At 47.2% G+C, this 19,050-nt stretch overlaps 1 protein-coding gene across 2 annotated transcripts in view; it reads right to left on the bottom strand.

Annotated features, from left to right (window-relative positions):
- Positions 1-11,938: 11,938 nt before the first annotated feature.
- Positions 11,939-19,050, bottom strand: part of LOC137417177 (E3 ubiquitin/ISG15 ligase TRIM25-like) — a 63,088-nt gene continuing 55,976 nt past the window's right edge. For both annotated transcript variants that reach the window (XM_068102989.2, XM_068102982.2), the window contains exon 8: positions 11,939-12,532. In XM_068102989.2, the coding sequence (XP_067959090.2) occupies positions 12,000-12,532 (533 nt within the window). In that variant the 3' untranslated portion in view covers positions 11,939-11,999. The remainder of the gene's footprint in view (positions 12,533-19,050) is intronic.

Raw genomic sequence — 19,050 nt, 5'->3', positions numbered from 1 at the left:
GGGAGGGGAAAAATTAACATGTAAGTCAATGGGAAAATGAGAGTGTCCCAGAAGCAACATATATACACTACTCGCATGACTTCATCCAATTCATGCAATTCAAAATTATCTTTCCACATAGAACCATTGAGCCTCTCCACAGGATCACACACAGGATCAAATATGTATGACTGACATACTGGTGTAAGTTAGTACAAATCTCCTTCTGCAAAAATGCAAACATTGCCAAAGAGGATCTCATCTCCAGAGACTTCTTTAATTTCGTCTAAGCGTTTGTTTATATTCAGAAACATGTCTGATCCCACCATAGACACTTCGTCGATGATTAACAGGTGAAGATTTGACAACTTTTAACGGAGAGTGTTCAACTTTTCATTTGTAAGTGGTTGACCTCCCTTGCCATATTTTGACACTCGCAACAACAGAGCAGAATGGATAGTCATGCCACCAATATTGAAAGCTGCCACATCAGTCGGTGCTGTTAACAGTACAGTGACATCAGTCGGTTCAATTTTGTTAGATAATACGAGCAGTTTTCTGGTATCTGATTGAACTAGCCTTATCACATGAGATTTACCAACACCTTCAGGACCACTCAAGAACATTTTGTATGGCACGACTGGTCGACTATGCTTCAGTGCTTTAACTGCATCTTTACACCAACACCGATGATAAAAAAACTTCTCTTTGTTTGGTATTTTGTGTTTGGTATATTGGACTTCCGTTTCCGGTCTTGCTGGCGAGGGTTCGTTTATTCTCAGCTCTCCATGCTATCCATTGAAATCGAAGTTAAGTAATTGTTCCCATTTGTATTTTCGTTATAACTATTTATTTTATGGTGTATATATTGTCTCCCGACGAAGATTTTCGGTGCAAATCTTTCATACCTGTATTGAAAATCGTGTTAATTCGGGTCGTGTTTTGAGGCCTTGTAGTTGTACAGTGAACACTGTACAACCTTGAGGCTTTGTTTTTCTCTCAGCGGTCCGTGTTTTTGTAATCCAATAACTTTCGTTCTCTGTTTTCCCAATCTTTTCACCCCATAGCCCTCTTCCTTGTGTAAATCACAACTCAAAAAAATCCAAAAAAAAAACATTTCCTTCTCTGTTCTCATTCGTTTATTCATTCTTATTCGTTCGTTCGTTCGTTCTTCGACCACGTGTTTCTCCCCCATTTCCCCAGATAGATTGTCAAATTTCAACTCATTATTTTATCGTCCATGCGTTATTGTTTTGATTATAGTTACTTTTGGTTTGAATTTCCTGTAACTTGTAATTATTTAATCGTGTTCTGCTCCTCGTGTGCGGCCTTGTAGTTGTACCCCCGTCGGTGTTTGTTATCTTAATCGTGTTTTGCTTGGCTCTTAGTTTTTTTCCCTTCTACCCCGAACATAATACTCTGTCTAACGTTCTAAATCCACACCTCCCCCCCCCCCCCCCCCAAAACCAAACAAACAAAAAAAAAACCAAAAACATTTATTTTCCTTTCTCCACGTGTACTGTTGACTCATCCTGTATTTTCTGTCCAGGTGTGCTGTTCGCCCCGCCCCCATTAACTCCTTGCCATCCACCATTTGCCCTTCACGTGACTCGTGGTGGTCCCTCTCGGCTCTCCCCCCGTTGGTATTTTTGTGCACATAAGATTGTTCACGGTTCTGTTTAAATATTATTTAAATATGTATAACCTTTCCCCTTCAGTGTTTTACTCAGTGGTATTTTACAACACGCTGTTTTTCTTCCTATTTAAAAGGCTTTTCTCAATTTCCTCTCCAACTCATTCCACCTCAAAAAAAAGAAATTCAATATCTTATACGTCTCCCTCACTACATGGTCTAAATTCACATTCATTCCATCCCTCCTCCATCATTCTGAACCGGATTGCTAACTTGAAAATCACAACAAACCCAATTTGTTTTCAATGTTCGTCTTTCATTAATCATCCACTTTCTAAACTCCCCTCTTGCCCCTCCCATCCAAATCCCTCCCCTTGCACCTACACTCCTAAACTCCCCCCTTGCCCCGCAACTCTTAAACTCCCCCCCTACCCCTCCACTCCTGAACTCCCCCCTTGCCCTTCCACTCCTGAACTCCCCCCTTGCCCTTCCCCTCCTAAACTCCCCCCTCACTCCTCCCCTTCAAAACTCCCCCCCAACCCCTCCCATTCAAATCTACCCCCATACCATTCCTCTCCAATTCTCCCTCCTCCCCCCTCCTCCTCAAAGCTGCCTCCTCCCCACTTCGTCTCCCTTCTATCTCATACCTCCACCCCCCCCCCCAACCTTCTTCTTTCCTCTGCCCCCCCCTAAAACAACCCCTTTCTGTGCCTAATCCCTTCACCTTCAAACCTTTCATCCTCCTCATCCTTCCCTTTCTTGGAACTCTTCTGCAATCGCTGACACACTAACAACTGCTCTCCCTACCTCCCCCTCTCATCCTTCATCTTACCCTACTCCTCCCCTCCCCTGTCCTGTACCCGATGCTCCCCCTCTCTCTTCAATAACGGTATGGACCTCAAACATCCGGGGCCTTCGCTCAAACCTGACTGATCTCTCCATACAGGTTGCTTCTGACAATCCAGACTTGATCTGCTTAACAGAGACTTTCCTCCTTCAAGATGTCTCTGATTCCTTAATATCTCTTCCTGGTTACTCCCTCCTCCGGTATGATAGACCTGAGCCTCGGCCTGGTGGTGGGGTGGCTATCTTTATCAAAAACTCTCTTCCTCACTCTCCTTGCACTGCCCTCTCTCCTCCTCACCCCCAGGAGTACCTCTGGCTACGGCTTCCTCTCCGCTCCCACCTTTCGTTCATATGTGTTCTGTACCGTCCCCCAAACAGTGATGACTCCATCTACATTTCACTGTCTGACAACATGGACCAACTTCTATCCACTCATCCCAACTCTCTCTTCCTCATATGTGGTGACTTCAATTGTCATCATGCCACCTGGTTGGGTGTGGGTTCCTCTCTCACCAGTCATGGCACCTCAGCAAAGGACTTCTGTGACTCACTGGGATTGACACAATCTGTCAATTTCCCGACCCGGATCTCAGCCAATGGAGTATCTTCTCTTCTAGACTTGGTTATGACTAACTTCCCTGCTAATGTCTGCTGCTCTTCTGCTCCAATCGGTTCTTCTGATCATGTGCTTGTCAAAGTGGACATCTCTCTGGCCATTCTCAGAGAGCCTCCTCAGCGTCGACGAGTCTGGCATTTCACTCGGGCCGACTGGGACGGTCTTCAAGCAGCCATCAATCGTCTGGATTGGTCTCCCATCTCCACTGCCTCTGACATCAATTCTTCCTGGGAATTCTTCCAAAGCAAACTGATCTCTCTCATGCACAGATTTATCCCATCTCGCCTTCAGTTGTCTTACCCTTCCTCCCGTCCATGGTACACTGAATCTTGTGGTGAGGCAGTTGCCCTGAAACAACTTGCCTTTGCCTCTTGGAAGGCTAATCCAACTGAAGGAAATCTCAGTTCCTTCCACCAAGCTCGGACCAAGTGTGTGTCTACCCTCAGGAGTGCCAGGAAGCACTATCTCTCCTCACTCAAGAATGAACTCTCAAACCTGTCTCCTTCCTCCAAATCCTGGTGGCGTCTGGTCAAATCCGTTTCTGGTGTTTGTTCCCCCTCCATCCCCTCCCTTACCTCAAATGGCCACACAGTTGACATCGCACGTGACAAAGCCGAATGCCTCAACTCTGTGTTTGCCTCAAAATCCTTAGTCCCAAACCCATCTCTCTCTGTTCCCACCTTTCCCAGTCGAACCAAACTGCTCCTGGACTCCGTGACCTTCTCTCCTGACAAGGTGGAGGAGTTTTTGTCAAACCTCGACTCTGATTCTGCAACTGGACCAGATGGCATCAGCCCACGGGTCCTAAAATCCTGCTCTGCCGCTCTATCTCACCCTCTCTCTGTTCTTTTCACCCTATCCTTTGCTCAAGGTCATCTGCCAGCATCCTGGAAATCAGCAAACATTACCGCTTTACACAAAAAAGGTGCAAAAACAGATCCTTGCAACTACAGACCAATCAGGTTGCTCCCAATTATCAGCAAAGTCATGGAATCCATCATTGCTTTGGATATGAAATCTTTCCTCTTCTCCAATGGCTTCATCTCTGATCATCAATTTGGTTTCAGACTAGGTCACTCTACTCTGGACATGCTGCTTCTGCTGTCTCAACAATGGATGGAGGTACTCAATGCCAAACAGGAAATCAGAGCTGTCTCCCTTGACATATCACGTGCCTTCGATACGGTCTGGCACCCAGCTCTGCTCACCAAACTCTCCTCCAATGGTATCCATGGAAATCTCCATGCATGGCTTGCGGACTTCCTCTCTGGTCATAGTCAACGTGTGGCCCTGAATGGATTTCTCTCATCTCCCCTTCCCGTTCAGGCTGGAGTTCCCCAAGGCAGTGTGCTGGGCCCTGTGCTTTTCCTGGTCTTTATCAATGATCTCTCCGACTCTCTGGAAAATCCTCTGTATCTCTTTGCTGATGACTCCACTCTCTGCCGCTCCATTCCTCTTCCCTCAGATCGGCAGTCTGCAGCCTCCTCACTCTCTGAAGACCTGGACAAAATCACAGACTGGTCAAACATGTGGAACATGTCTTTCAATCCTGACAAATCTCACACTCTTACTATGTCTCTCCGAAAAGATCGACTGGACAACCCTCCCATCTACTTTCTCAACAATCCTCTCCAAGAAGTTCTGTCGCTCAAGCTTTTGGGTCTCACCATCTGCCATGATCTTTCTTGGGAAAACCACATTTCCAAGCTGGCCTCCAAAGCCAGTCGCCGACTGGGCATCCTCCGTCGTGCGAAGTCCTTCCTAGGCACACCTGAGCTCCTCACCACATACAAGGCTTTCATCCGCAGCTCAATGGAATACTGCTCTCCCCTCTGGGCTGGTGCTCCTGCTTTTTTTTTTTTTTTTTTTTTTTTTTTTTTTTTTTTTTTTTGTATACAATATCGAGGCTCGTGAAAGAGCGAACATTAATCACACAGAAAGACAAACCGACACATAAAACATATAACATAGGGAGCGGTAGACAAGATGGGGAGAGAGGGGGAAGGACACAAACACAACATTTGAGAGCAGGGACCGAGAGACATGGAGACATCGAGAGATCTGAGAGAGGGCGAGGGCTTTGGGGGGGGGGGCGTGGGAAGGGGGCAGTGGGAGAGGTATAAAACATATGGACACTGCCAGGACTTCCACGAAAGAAGTTGGAATTTCAAACAAGGTGGATCTGGGGTGAATTAGCGGGGGTAGAAAAGATCAAGGTTTTGGATGGGGGAAGATAATAGATGGTGGTGAACAGCTGTTTTAAAGACCTGGAGGGAGGAGTGGGATTGAAGGGAGTGAGGTAGTTTGTTCCAGAGGCGGGAGAAAAGAGGAATGAAAGAGTGAAGGTGAGCGGAGAGCCGAGATTTCGGCAGTTTAACCATCAGAGGGTTGCTGGCAGATCTTGTGCGACCTGTAGGAATATTTGGGGGACAGAGCACAGAGAGAGCTGGGGGTGCAAGGCCGGAGAGGAGTCGGTAGAAGACAGAAAGACCACCTACCTGCCTGCGGTGAGTGAGTGAAAGGCCCTCAGAGATAGCTTCATCGCGGGAGATTCCAATAATTCTGAAAGCTTTGGTTTCAACAGCGTGAAGCCGAGCTAGGTGTGAGGCAGGAGCACCGGCCCATAGGGGAGAACAGTATTCCATTGAGCTGCGGATGAAAGCCTTGTATGTGGTGAGGAGCTCAGGTGTGCCGAGGAAGGACTTCGCACGACGGAGGATGCCCAGTCGGCGACTGGCTTTGGAGGCCAGCTTGGAAATGTGGTTTTCCCAAGAAAGATCATGGCAGATAGTGAGACCCAAAATCTTGAGCGACAGAACTTCTTGGAGAGGATTGTTGAGAAAGTAGATGGGAGGGTTGTCCAGTCGATCTTTTCGGAGAGACATAGTAAGAGTGTGAGATTTGTCAGGATTGAAAGACATGTTCCACTTGTTTGACCAGTCTGTGATTTTGTCCAGGTCTTCAGAGAGTGAGGAGGCAGCAGACTGCCGATCTGAGGGAAGAGGAATGGAGCGGCAGAGAGTGGAGTCATCAGCAAAGAGATAGAGAGGATTTTCGAGAGAGTCAGAGAGATCATTGATGAAGACCAGAAAAAGCACGGGGCCCAGAACACTGCCTTGGGGAACTCCAGCCTGAACAGGAAGAGGAGATGAGAGAAACCCATTCAGGGCCACACGTTGACGACGACTAGAGAGGAAGTCCGCCAGCCATGCGTGGAGATTTCCATGGATACCAAAGGAGGAGAGTTTGGTGAGCAGAGCGGGGTGCCAGACCGTGTCGAAGGCACGTGATATGTCGAGGGAGACAGCTCTAATTTCCTGTTTGGCATTGAGGACCTCCATCCATTGTTGAGACAGCAGAAGCAGCATGTCCAGAGTAGAGTGACCTGGTCTGAAACCAAATTGATGATCAGAGATCAAGCCATTGGAGAAGAGGAAAGATTTCATATCAGAAGCAATGATGGATTCCATGACTTTGCTGATAATTGGGAGAAGGCTGATTGGTCTGTAGTTGCTAGGATCTGTTTTTGCACCTTTTTTGTGCAAAGCGGTGATGTTGGCTGATTTCCAAGCAGATGGCAGTTGACCTTGAGCAAAAGAGAGGGTGAAGAGAACAGAGAGAGGGTGAGATAGAGCCGCAGAGCAGGATTTTAGGACCCGTGGGCTGATGCCGTCGGGTCCAGTTGCAGAATCAGAGTCGAGGGTTGACAGAAACTTTTCCACCTTGTCAGGAGGAAAGGACACGGAGTCCAGGAGCAGCAGGGTACGACTGGGTATGGTGGGTACAGAGAGGGATGGGTTTGGGACACAAGATTTAGAGGCAAACACAGAGTTGAGGCATTCAGCTTTTTCACGTGCGGAGTCAGCTGTGTAGCCGTTTGAGGTAAGGGAGGGGATGGAGGGGGAACAAACACCAGAAACGGATTTGACCAGACGCCACCAGGATTTGGAAGAGGGAGACAGATAAGAGAGTTCGGTCTTGAGAACGGAGAGATATTGTTTCCTGGCTCTCCTGAGGGTGGACACACACTTGTTTCGGGCTTTGTGAAAGGAAATGAGATTTCCTTCCGTTGGATTTGCTTTCCAGGAGACGAAGGCAAGTTGTTTCTGGGCAACAGCCTCACCACAAGATTCCGTGTACCATGGACGGGAGGAAGGGTATGACAACTGAAGACGAGATGGGATAAATCTGTGCATGAGAGAGAGCAATTTACTTTGGAAGAATTCCCAGGATGAGTTGATGTCAGAGGTGGTAGAGATGGGAGACCAGTCCAGATGATTGATGGCTGCTTGAAGACCGTGCCAGTTGGCCTGAGTGAAATGCCAGACTCGTCGACGCTGAGCAGGCTCCCTGAGGATGGTCAGAGAGATGTCCACTTTAACAAGGACATGATCAGATGATCCGATCGGAGCAGAAGAAGAGCAGCAGACATTTTCAGGGAAGTTAGTCATAACCAAGTCCAGAAGAGAAGATGTTCCGTTGACTGAGATCCGGGTCGGGAAATTGACAGATTGTGTCAGTCCCAGTGAGTCGCAGAAGTCCTTTGCTGAGGAACCATGGCTGGTGAGAGAGGTACCCACACCCAGCCAACTGGCATGATGACAGTTGAAATCACCACATATGAGGAAGAGAGAGTTGGGATGAGTAGATAGAAGTTGGTCCATATCATCAGACAGCGAGATGTAGATGGAGTCATCACTGTTTGGTGGACGGTACAACACACATATGAACAAGAGGTGGGAGCGAAGGGGAAGCCGTAGCCAGAGGTATTCCTGGGGGTGAGGTGGAGAGAGTGCAGTGCAGGGCGAGTGAGGAAGAGAGTTTTTGATAAAGATAGCAACCCCGCCTCCAGGACGAGGCTCAGGTCTATCATACCGGAGGAGGGAGTAGCCCGGGAGAGATACTATGGAATCAGAGACATCATAAAGGAGGAAAGTTTCTGTTAAGCAGATCACGTCTGGTTTGACAGAAGCAACCTGTATGGAGAGATCAGTTAAGTTTGAACGAAGGCCCCGGATGTTTGAGGTCCATACCGTTAATGAAGAGGAAGGGGGAGCATCAGATACAGAACAGGGGGGAGGAGGGGTAGGGTAAGATATGGAAGAGGTGGAAGAGGTAGGGAGAGCTGTTGAAGGTGTGTCAGAGATTTCAGAATAGCTCGGAGAAAGGGAAGGATGGGGCGGACAAAAGGTTTGATGGTGATTTGGTGAGCCACAATGAGGTGTTATTTGAGGAGGGGGAAGAGCGAGGCAGAAGGTTGGGGGAGATGGAGGTGAGAGTTTGAAGGGGGAAGAAGCGGGGAGGACGCTTTGAGGAGGGGGAGTGAGAGGGGGGAAATTGAGAAGCAATGAGGGTGGGGAGATTTGAAGGGGAGGGGTGAGGGGGGAGTTTGGGAGGGAAGGGACAAGGGGAGGGATTTGAAAGGGATGGGATATGGGGGAGATTTGGAGGGGAGGGGTGAGGCAGGAGTCTAGGAGGGGAGGGGCGAGGGGGCGTCTTGGCGGGGAGGGGTGAGGGGGTAGTTTAGGAGGGAGGGGGCAAGGGGGGAGATTTGAAAGGGATGGGTGATGGGGAAGATTTGGAGGGGAGGGGTGATGGGGAAGATTTGGAGGGGAGGGGTTATGGGGAAGATTTGGAGGGGAGGGGTGAGATTGGATTTTTGAAAGTGTACGATTTATGGGAAACGAACATTTATTGCAAAATGAGTTTCTTGTGACCTTCGAGTTAAAAATACGTTGAAGGACGCTGGATGGAGGATGGAGTGCAGGAGAGTTTAGGGAATGTAGAAAAAAGGCACTATAGGAGATGGATTTTTTTTTTGGGATGAATTGATTTGGTGAGCAAGTCGAAAGCAGCCTTTTAAAGAAGAAGAAGAAAAAGGTGTTATAAAATATGACGGAATACATAACTTGAGGGGAAAGTGTAAACATTGAAGGTTAATGAGTGAAAACTATCTGGGGAAATGGGGGAGAAACACGTGGTCGAAGAACGAACGAACGAATAAGAATGAATAAACGAATGAGAACAGTGAAAGAAATGTTTTTTTTTTTTTTTTTTTGTTTTTTTGAGTTGAGATTTACACAAGGAAGTAGGCTATGGGTGAAAAGACTGGGAATACAGAGAACGAAAGTTATTGGATCACAAACGACGGACCACTGAGAGAAAAACAAAGCCTCAAGGTTGTACAGTGCACACTGTACAAGGCCTTGCTCGCGACACGGCAAACAGACGATCAATTTATGAAAGATAAACACCGAGAAACAACCAAAGTTGCACACAATAACTTCACACACCGAAAGATAAATACAGTTTCGACAAAATACAATTGTGAACAGACTTAACTTCGAAAAACGTGGAGACCGTGTGGAGCTTCGAAAATCCCTGCCGCCGTCTCCAAGATCTCGCGAGATCATTGGAATCATTGGAATCTCCCGCGATGAAGCTATCTCTGAGGGCCTTTCACTCACTCACCGCAGGCAGGTAGGTGGTCTTTCTGTCTTCTACCGACTCCTCTCCAGCCTTGCTCCCCCAGCTCTCTCTGTGCTCTGTCCCCCAAATATTCCTACAGGTCGCACAAGATCTGCCAGCCACCCTCTGATGGTTAAACTGCCGAAATCTCGGCTCTCTGCTCACCTTCACTCTTTCATTCCTCTTTTCTCCCGCCTCTGGAACAAACTCCCACACTCACTTCAATCACACTCCTCCCTCCAGGTCTTCAAAACAGCTGTTCACCACCATCTCTTATCTTCCCCCATCCAAAACCTTGATCTTTTCTACCCCCACTAATTCACCCCAGATCCACCTTGTTTGAAATTCCAACTTCTTTCCTGGAAGTCTTGGCAGTGTCCATATGTTTTATACCTCTCCCACCCCCCCCCTTCCCATGCCTCCCCCCCAAAGCCCTCTCCCTCCCACAGTTCTCTCGATGTCTCCATGTCTCTCGGTCCCTGCTCTCAAATGTTGTGTTTGTGTCCTTCCCCCTCTCTCCCCATCTTGTCTACCGCTCCCGATGTTATTTGTTTTGTGTCTGTTTGTCTTTCTGTGTGATTAATGTTCGCTCTTTCACGAGCCTCGATCTTGTATACAAAACAACAACAAAAAAAAAATTTACATTGCGAACCAATTGCTCGATACTCTGCAGGAGGTACAGTGCATTCAGAAAGTATTCAGACCCCTTCACTTTTTTCACATTTTGTTATGTTGCAGCCTTATGCTGAAATAGTTTAAATTCATTTTTTTCCCTCATCAATCTACACTCAATACCCCATAATGACAAAGAGAAAACAGGGTTTTAGAAAGTTTTGCAAATTTATTGAAAATAAAACACGAAATATCACATTGACATAAGTATTCATACCCTTTGGTATGACACTTGAAATTTAGCTCAGGTGTCTCCCATTTCTCTTGATCATCTTTGAGATGTTTCTACACCTTGATTGGAGTCCACCTGTGGTAAATTCAATTGATTGGACATGATTTGGAAAGGCACACACCTGTCTATATAAGGTCTCACGTCTGACAATGCATATCAGAGCAAAAACCCCAAGCCATGAGGTGGAAGGAACTGCCTGCAGAGCTCAGAGACAGGATTGGGTCGAGGCACAGATCTGGGGAAGCCTACAAAAAAAATTCTGCTGCATTGAAGGTTCCCAAGAGCACAGTGGCCTCCATAATTCTTAAATGGAAGAAGTTTGGAACAACCAGGACTCTTCCTGGAGCTGGCCGCCCGGCCAAACTGAGCAATCGGGGGAGAAGGGCCTTGGAAAGAGAGGTGACCAAGAACCCGATAGTCACTGTCTGAACTCCAGGGTTCCTGTGTGGAGATGGGAGAAACTTCCAGAAGGACAAACATCACTGCTCAGACATGTTTCTGAATTGACAACTCCACCGATCTGGGCTTTATGGCAGAGTAGCCAGACGGAAGCCAAACAGTTCAATCTTGGTTTCATCAGACCACAGAATCTTGTTTCTCGGTCTGAAAGTCCTTTAGGTGCTTTTTTGTAAACTCCAAGCGGGCTTTCATCTTGCCTCCATCTTGTATACAAAAAAAATAAAGAAAAAATAAAGGTCACCTGGCAATGTTTCCAACGGTGTGATTAGCGATACCTGATAAACGTTCTGTTAATTCCTTCCATGGATCCACATTCCACCTGTCATCCAAACCCACTCACCTTCACTTTTAACGCTCGTGCTCCATTCCAGGTAAACACAAAGGGTTTCATCCACCTGGAAGGACTTTCTTCACTCAAACATCCCATTAATTGTGCCCTCCGTTGTTATACATCGTTATTCAAACTATTATTAAACGTTATTGTGTATTTTACTATTATTGTAATTATTTTGATCATTAAATGTTTTTATTTTATAATATCAACAATTATTCACACAATTAATGAGGTTGGTCACGATCACGTGATCTCCTCCTTGAACTGTTTGTCCATTCCTCCCTTCAATCCCTCACATCACCATTACCACCCATCGATCCATAGAATATATCTTCACATTGATTGTACCTGTGATTGACAGAATAGATCTTCACTTTGGTTGTACCTGTGATTGATAGAATAGATCTTCACATTGGTTGTACCTGTAAATAGATCTTCACATTGATTGCACCTGTGATCGACAGAATAGATCTTCACATTGATTGCACCTGTGATCGACAGAATAGATCTTCACATTGGTTTAAAAGTAATATTTGAATGATACGCATATTTGAAGAAGAAGAATCCGTGTTGTATAGTGAGGAGAGTGAAGAGTTCGGGTTAAAGTTCATTTCACACGAAATAAGATAAACAATGAACTTATTAAATTATATAAACTTTACCATAATATAAACATTAATCAGTAATCACAACGTCATGAACGAGTAAATGATTTTATTGATTTGAACCCAAAATAACGGGATCAGTTCGTGATGAAAGTTTATTTCACGAAACGTACAAAATGTACGGAATCACCATCATCCCAAACCCCAATAGCGGGTTTAACGGGGACCATGAAGTTTCCCGTGAACACGCAGAGGACCCGCGAGTCCCCGAAACACGTCAACTCTCCCGCCTCGCAATCCAAGAAGAACCCAAACCGTTCAGGATCCCGCGGCACGGACAGGTCGTTACATTGATCGTCGTGTAATGCGGAGTATTCGTTATCACGTTTCTCTAAACACCAAGACTCGGGATTCCTTCCCAACATGCAACCTCTACCTCTCCGTTTCCTCCCCATGGAGTTTAAACAGATCCCGATTCTGCAGAAACGACTCGACCTCACATCGACCTCCCAGTAATGACCACTCGAGGAGAAACTCTCACGGGAAACAACTTGTGTGTGAAAATCAAACCGATCAGGATGTTTCGGGTACTGATTCTCGAACACGGTTCGAGTCGCCGTCCTGAGGCTCCGGGAGATCTCGATCAATTGATGTGCAGAGTTTGGGTCCAGACTCGGGGTCCGTCCATCTGCGGACATGACACGAGGTCACGGACATTGTTAGACAAACAGACAGAACACAAACACATTCATCTTTTTATAAACTTTGGGAATCACATTTATCACAAAAACTTTTGACAATTGTTTTTATTTATTTATTCACTTCACCAGTGACAACTTCAATTTTTTTGATTTTTTTTTGTATACTGATTTCGAGGCTCGTGAAAGAGCTAACATTTACTTCACAAACAAATCAACCAGACAAACAAAATATATAAAAAGAGGGAGCGGAAGACAAGATGGGGAGAGAAGGGGAAGCACACAAACACAACATTTGAGAGCAGGGAGATGTGTGGGAGTGAGAGGGCTTGGGGGGAGGAGGCGTGGGAAGGGGGGGAGGGTGGGAGAAGTATAAAACACAAGGACAACAAGGACTTCCAGGACAGAAGTTGGTATTTCAAAAAAGTGGAATTGGGGTGAAATTAGCGGGGGTAGAAAAGATCAAGGTTTTGGGTGGGGGAAGATAAGAGATGGTGGTGAACAGCTGTTTTAAACACCTGGAGGGTGGAGTGGGATTGAAGAGAGTGAGGGAGTTTGTTCTAGAGGCGGGAGAAAAGAGGAATGAAGGAGTGAAGGTGAGCAGAGAGTCTTGATTTGGCAGTTTAACCATAAGAGGGTTGCAGGCAGATCTTGTGCGACCTGTAGGAATATTTGCGTGACAGAGCCCAGAGAGAGCTGGGGAGGCAAGGCCAAAGAGGAGTCGGTAGAAGACGGAAAGACCACCAACCTGCCTGCGGTGAGTGAGTGAGGCCCTCGGAGATAGCGTCATCGCGGGAGATTCCAATGATTCTGAACGCTTTGGTTTCAACAGCGTGAAGACGGGCTAGGTGTGACACAGGAGCACCAGCCCAGAGGGGAGAGCAGTGCTCCATTGAGCTGCGGATGAAAGCCTTGTATGTGGTGAGGAGCTCAGGTGTGCCAAGGAAGGACTTCGCACGACGGAGGATGCCCAGTCGGCGACTGGCTTTGGAGGGCAGCTTGGAAATGTGGTTTTCCCAGGAAAGATCATCGCAGACAGTGAGACCCAAAAGCTTGAGTGACAGAACTTCTTGGAGAGGATTATTCAGAAAGTAGATGGGAGGGTTGTCCAGTCGGTCTTTTCGGAGAGACATCGTAAGAGTGTGAGATTTGTCAGGATTGAAAGACATGTTCCACTTGTTTGCCCAGTCTGTGATTTTGTCAAGATCTGCAGAGAGTGAGGAGGCTGCAGACTGCCAATCTGAGGGATGAGGAATGGAACGGCAGAGAGTGGAGTCATCAGCAAAGAGATAGAGAGGATTTTCAAGAGAGTCAGAGAGATCATTGATGAAGACCAGAAAAAGCACAGGGCCCAGAACACTGCCTTGGGGAACTCCAGCCTGAACAGGAAGAGGAGATGAGAGAAACCCATTCAGGGCCACATGTTGACTACGACTAGAGAGGAAGTCTGCCAGCCATGCGTGGAGATTTCCATGGATAGCAAAGGAGGAGAGTTTGGTGAGCAGAGCGGGGTGCCAGACCGTATCGAAGGCACATGATATGTCAAGGGAGACAGCTCTAATTTCCTGTTTGGCATTGAGGACCTCCATCCATTGTTGAGACAGCAGCAGCAGCATGTCCAGAGTAGAGTGACCTGGTCTGAAACCAAATTGATGATCAGAGATCAAGCCATTGGAGAAGAGGAAAGATTTCATATCTGAAGCAATTATGGATTCCATGACTTTGCTGATAATTGGGAGAAGACTGATTGGTCTGTCGTTGCTAGGATCTGTTTTTGCACCTTTTTGTGCAAAGCAGTGATGTTGGCTGATTTCCAAGCAGATGGCAGTTGACCTTGAGCAAAAGAGAGGGTGAAGAGAACAGAAAGAGGGAGTGAAAGAGCGGAATAACAGGATTTTAGGACCCATGGGCTGATGCCGTCAGGTCCAGTTGCAGAATCAGAGTTGAGGGTTGACAGAAACTTTTCCACCTTGTCAGGAGGAAAGGACCCAGAGTCCAGGAGCAGCTGGGTACGACTGGGTATGGTGTGTACAGAGAGGGATGGGTTTGGGACACAATATTTAGAGGCAAACACAGAGTTGAGGCATTCAGCTTTTTCATGTGCGGAGTCAGCTGTGTAGCCGTTTGAGGTAAGGGAGGGGATGGAGGGGGAACAAACACCAGAAACACATTTGACCAGACGCCACCAGGATTTGGAAGAGGGAGACAGATAAGAGAGTTCGGTCTTGAGAACGGAGAGATATTGTTTCCTGGCTCTCCTGAGGGTGGACACACACTTGTTTCGGGCTTTGTGAAAGGAAATGATATTTCCTTCTGTTGCTTTCGTCTCCTGGAAAGCAAATCCAAGTTGTTTCTGGGCAATAGCCTCACCACAAGATTCCGTGTACCATGGACGGGAGGAAGGGTATGACAACTGAAGACGAGATGGGATAAATCTGTGCATGAGAGAGACCAATTTACTTTGGAAGAATTCCCAGGATGAGTTGATGTCAGAGGCGGTGGAGATGGGAGACCAGTCCAGATGATTGATGACTGCTTGAAGACCGTGCCAGTTAGCCTGAGTGAAATGCCAGATTCGTCGACGCTGAGCAGGCTCCCTGAGAATGGTCAGAGAGATGTCCACTTTAACAAGCACATGATCAGATGAGCCGATTGGAGCAGAAGAAGAGCAGCAGACATTTTCAGGGAAGTTAGTCATAACCACGTCCAGAAGAGAAGATGCTCCGTTGACTGAGATCCGGGTCGGGAAATTGACAGATTGTGTCAGTCCCAGTGAGTCGCAGAAGTCCTTTGCTGAAGAGCCATGGCTGGTGAGAGAGGTACCTACACCCAGCCAACTGGCATGGTGACAATTGAAATCACCACATATGAGGAAGAGAGAGTTGGGATGGGTAGATAGAAGTTGGTCCATATTTATCAGACAGCGAGATGTAGATGGAGTCATCATTGTTTGGTGGACGGTACAACACACATATGAACAAAAGGTGGGAGCGAAGGGGAAGCCGTAGCCAAAGGTATTCCTGAGGGTGAGGTGGAGAGAGGGCAGTGCAGGGCGAGTGAGGAAGAGAGTTTATTTATAAAGATAGCAACCCCACCTCCAGGACGAGACTCAGGTCTATCATACCGGAGGAGGGAGTAATCTGGGAGAGATACCAAGGAATCAGAGACATCATGAAGGAGGAAAGTTTCTGTTAAGCAGATCACGTCTGGTTTGTCAGAAGCAACCTGTATGGGGAGATCAGTCAAGTTTGAGCGAAGGCCCCGGATGTTTGAGGTCCATACTGTTAAAGAAGAGGAAGGGGGAGCATCGGATACAGAACAGGGGAGGGGGGTTGGGGGGGGAGCGGTAGGGTAAGATGTGGAAGAGGGAGGGAGAGCTGTTGAAGGTGTGTCAGAGATTTCAGAATAGCTTGGAGAAAGGGAAGAATGGGGAAGACAAAAGGTTTGATGGTGATTGGGTGAGGTGCAGTGAGGTGTTTTTTGAGGAGGGGGAAGAGTGAGGCAGAAGGTTGGGGGAGATGAAGGTGAAAGTTGGAAGGGGGAGGAAGTGGGGAGGATGCTTTGAGGAGGAGGGGTGGGAGGGGAGTCTAGGAGGGGAGGAGCGAGGGAGAGTCTCGGAGGGGAGGGGTGTGGGGGGAGTTTAGGAGGGAAGGGGTAAGGGGGGAGATTTGAAAGGGATGGGTGATGGGGAAGATTTGGTGGGGAGGGGCAAGGGGGAAGATTTGAAAGAGATGGGTGATTGATGGGGATTATTTATTGGATGGTGTTTGGTGATGGATGGGGATGGGGATTGAAAGAGATGGGGATTATTTATTTCTTTACTTCACCACCAACAACGTATATTATTTATTTACTTCACTTCACCACCAACAACTTATATATATTTTCTTCACTACCAACAACTTATATATTGTTACGGTACGCAGTTAAAGATGGTATGTTTGCCGAGCGGAGGCTCCGCGACCGAACAGTGCTTCCCTGACTAAAACCCGATTCACCCCAAACTTTGGCAGTATCGCGCCGCAGCTGCTCAATATGGAAACCTCTAAAGCGACCGAACGAGAATGAAGAAGAAGAAGAAGTACGGAGGAATAACAGGATTTATTAAGTATTTTCACAAGCCAAAGCAACGAGAGCAGTGGGTTATATACAGAAAATGGAAGGAGCAGACACACAGTGAAATCATTAGCTTACCTATTCAAGCTTAATTAATAAACCCCACGACAACATTAAAGACAGACGGACGATCACACTTACACGGGGAAATGCAGGCAGGAAGGAATGGCTTGGAGATGGGTGGCTTTTAGAGGCAAGGAAGGTTCAGCGGGTGCTGGGCACGGTCGGGCCAGAAGGCACCGCCGTCAAGAAGCCGAGCTTTGGTCCCAACTGCACGGGCGAAGTTCCTTTTTTTGTACTGCCTCGTGCGCTCCTTCCCTGGTCCGTTTCTCCTGCAGCGCGGCACGTCTCACGGCGGCCCGGTCACACCTGCTCGTCTCCAGCGCATCTCCTGGACCCAGAACTCATCCCTCCTCTCAGCTCATCGCATCTTTGGGAGCATCTCGCAGCGGGTTATATAGGCCCCGCCCTTCACCCTTTTCGAACCTTCCCCAAACGTTCTCTCTCCGCCCCTCAAGCCAAACCCCTCGTTCTGGGTTGGATGAGCGGGGCCGACTTACTCCTCCCCTCTATGACGAGGTGGAGACCCGCCTTTCTTCTTCGGCGTTACCTCGTGCGTAATGGAGTCAACTGCTGCAAAGTGGACGGCAGATGAAAATGCAGCAAAGTGCAAACCTGGCACTTGGAAGCTGCCATGGGGCGTCGGAGGGCCTACTCTTATTTAATTCGGTGCAATGAAGAGTCAAACTAGTGGGAAACACATCCTTAGCCTACACAGAGAATAAGGGACTAACTATTTAAAAGGATATATCGTGTCCTGTGTGTAGGTTTATGGAATTAACTAAGAGGACGAGCTGCGACCATTCTTTACTTTACGAGGGTCAGTTACACACAACAAAACCATACTTTTCACATTCGTTACACTTTCTCAAAATTGTTACACTTCTCAAATCCGTTACACTTCTCAAATCCGTTACAATATATTTACTTCATGACCAACAACTTTTTTCTTTATTTATTTACTTCACTACCAACAACTTATATTATTTATTTATTTACTTCACAACCAACAACTTATATTATTTATTTATTTACTTCACCACCATCAACTTATATTATTTATTTATTTACTTCACTGCCAACAACCTATATTATTTATTTATTTACTTCACTACCAACAATTTTTTTTTTGTTTTTGTATACAAGATCGAGGCTCGTGAAAGAGCGAACAATCACACAGATAGAGAAACCAACACATAAAACATATAACATGGGGAGCGGTAGACAAGATGGGGAGAGAGGAGAGAGGACACAAACACAACATTTGAGAGCAGGGACATCGAGAGATCTGTGGGAGGGAGAGGACTCTGGGGGGGGGGGGGGGGGGGAGAGGAAAGGGAAGGGGTGGGGAGAGGAAAGGGAAGGCGGGGGGATGGGAGAGGTATAAAACTTTTAGACACTGCAAGGACTTCCAAGAAAGAAGTTGGAATTTCAAACAATGTGGATCTGGGGTGAATTAGCGGGGGTAGAAAACATCAAGGTTTTGGATGGGGGAAGATAAGAGATGGTGGTGAACAGCTGTTTTAAAGACCTGGAGGGAGGAGTGGGATTGAAGGGAGTGTGGGAGTTTATTCCAGAGGCGGGAGAAAAGAGGAGTGAAAGAGTGAAGGTGAGCAGAGAGCCTAGATTTCGGCAGTTTAACCATCAGAGGGTTGCTGGCAGATCTTGTGCGACCTGCAGGAATATTTGGGGGACAAAGCACAGAGAGAGCTGGGGGAGCAAGGCCGGAGAGGAGTCGGTAGAAGACAGAAAGACCACCTACCTGCCTGCGGTGAGTGAGTGAAAGGCCCTCGGAGATAGCTTCTTCGCGGGAGACTCCAATGATTCTGAAAGCTTTGGTTTCAACAGCGTGAAGCCGAGCGAGGTGTGAGGCAGGAGCACCGGCCCATAGGGGAGAACAGTATTCCATTGAGCTGCGGTTGAAAGCCTTGTATGTAGTGAGGAGCTCAGGTGTGCCAAGGAAAGACTTCGCACGACGGAGGATGTCCAGTCGGCGACGAGCTTTGGAGGCCAGCTTGGAAATGTGGTTTTCCCAAGAAAGATCATGGCAGATAGTGAACCCAAAAGTTGAGTGACAGAACTTCTTGGAGAGGATTGTTGAGAAAGTAGATGGGAGGGTTGTCCAGTCGGTCTTTTCGGAGACATAGTAAGAGTGTGAAATTTGTCAGGATTGAAAGACATGTTCCACTTGTTTGACCAGTCTGTGATTTTGTCCAGGTCTTCAGAGAGTGAGGAGGCTGCAGACTGCCGATCTGAGGGAAGAGGTATGGAGCGGCAGAGAGTGGAGTCATCAGCATAGAGATAGAGAGGATTTTCCAGAGAGTCGGAGAGA

The sequence above is a fragment of the Myxine glutinosa genome, chromosome 1, assembly GCF_964187855.1.
Source record: "Myxine glutinosa chromosome 1, kmMyxGlut1.1, whole genome shotgun sequence".
Lineage (NCBI taxonomy): Eukaryota > Metazoa > Chordata > Myxini > Myxiniformes > Myxinidae > Myxine > Myxine glutinosa.
The sequence above is the reverse complement of the archived record's forward strand: the minus strand, read 5'-3'. Positions and strand labels throughout refer to the sequence as shown.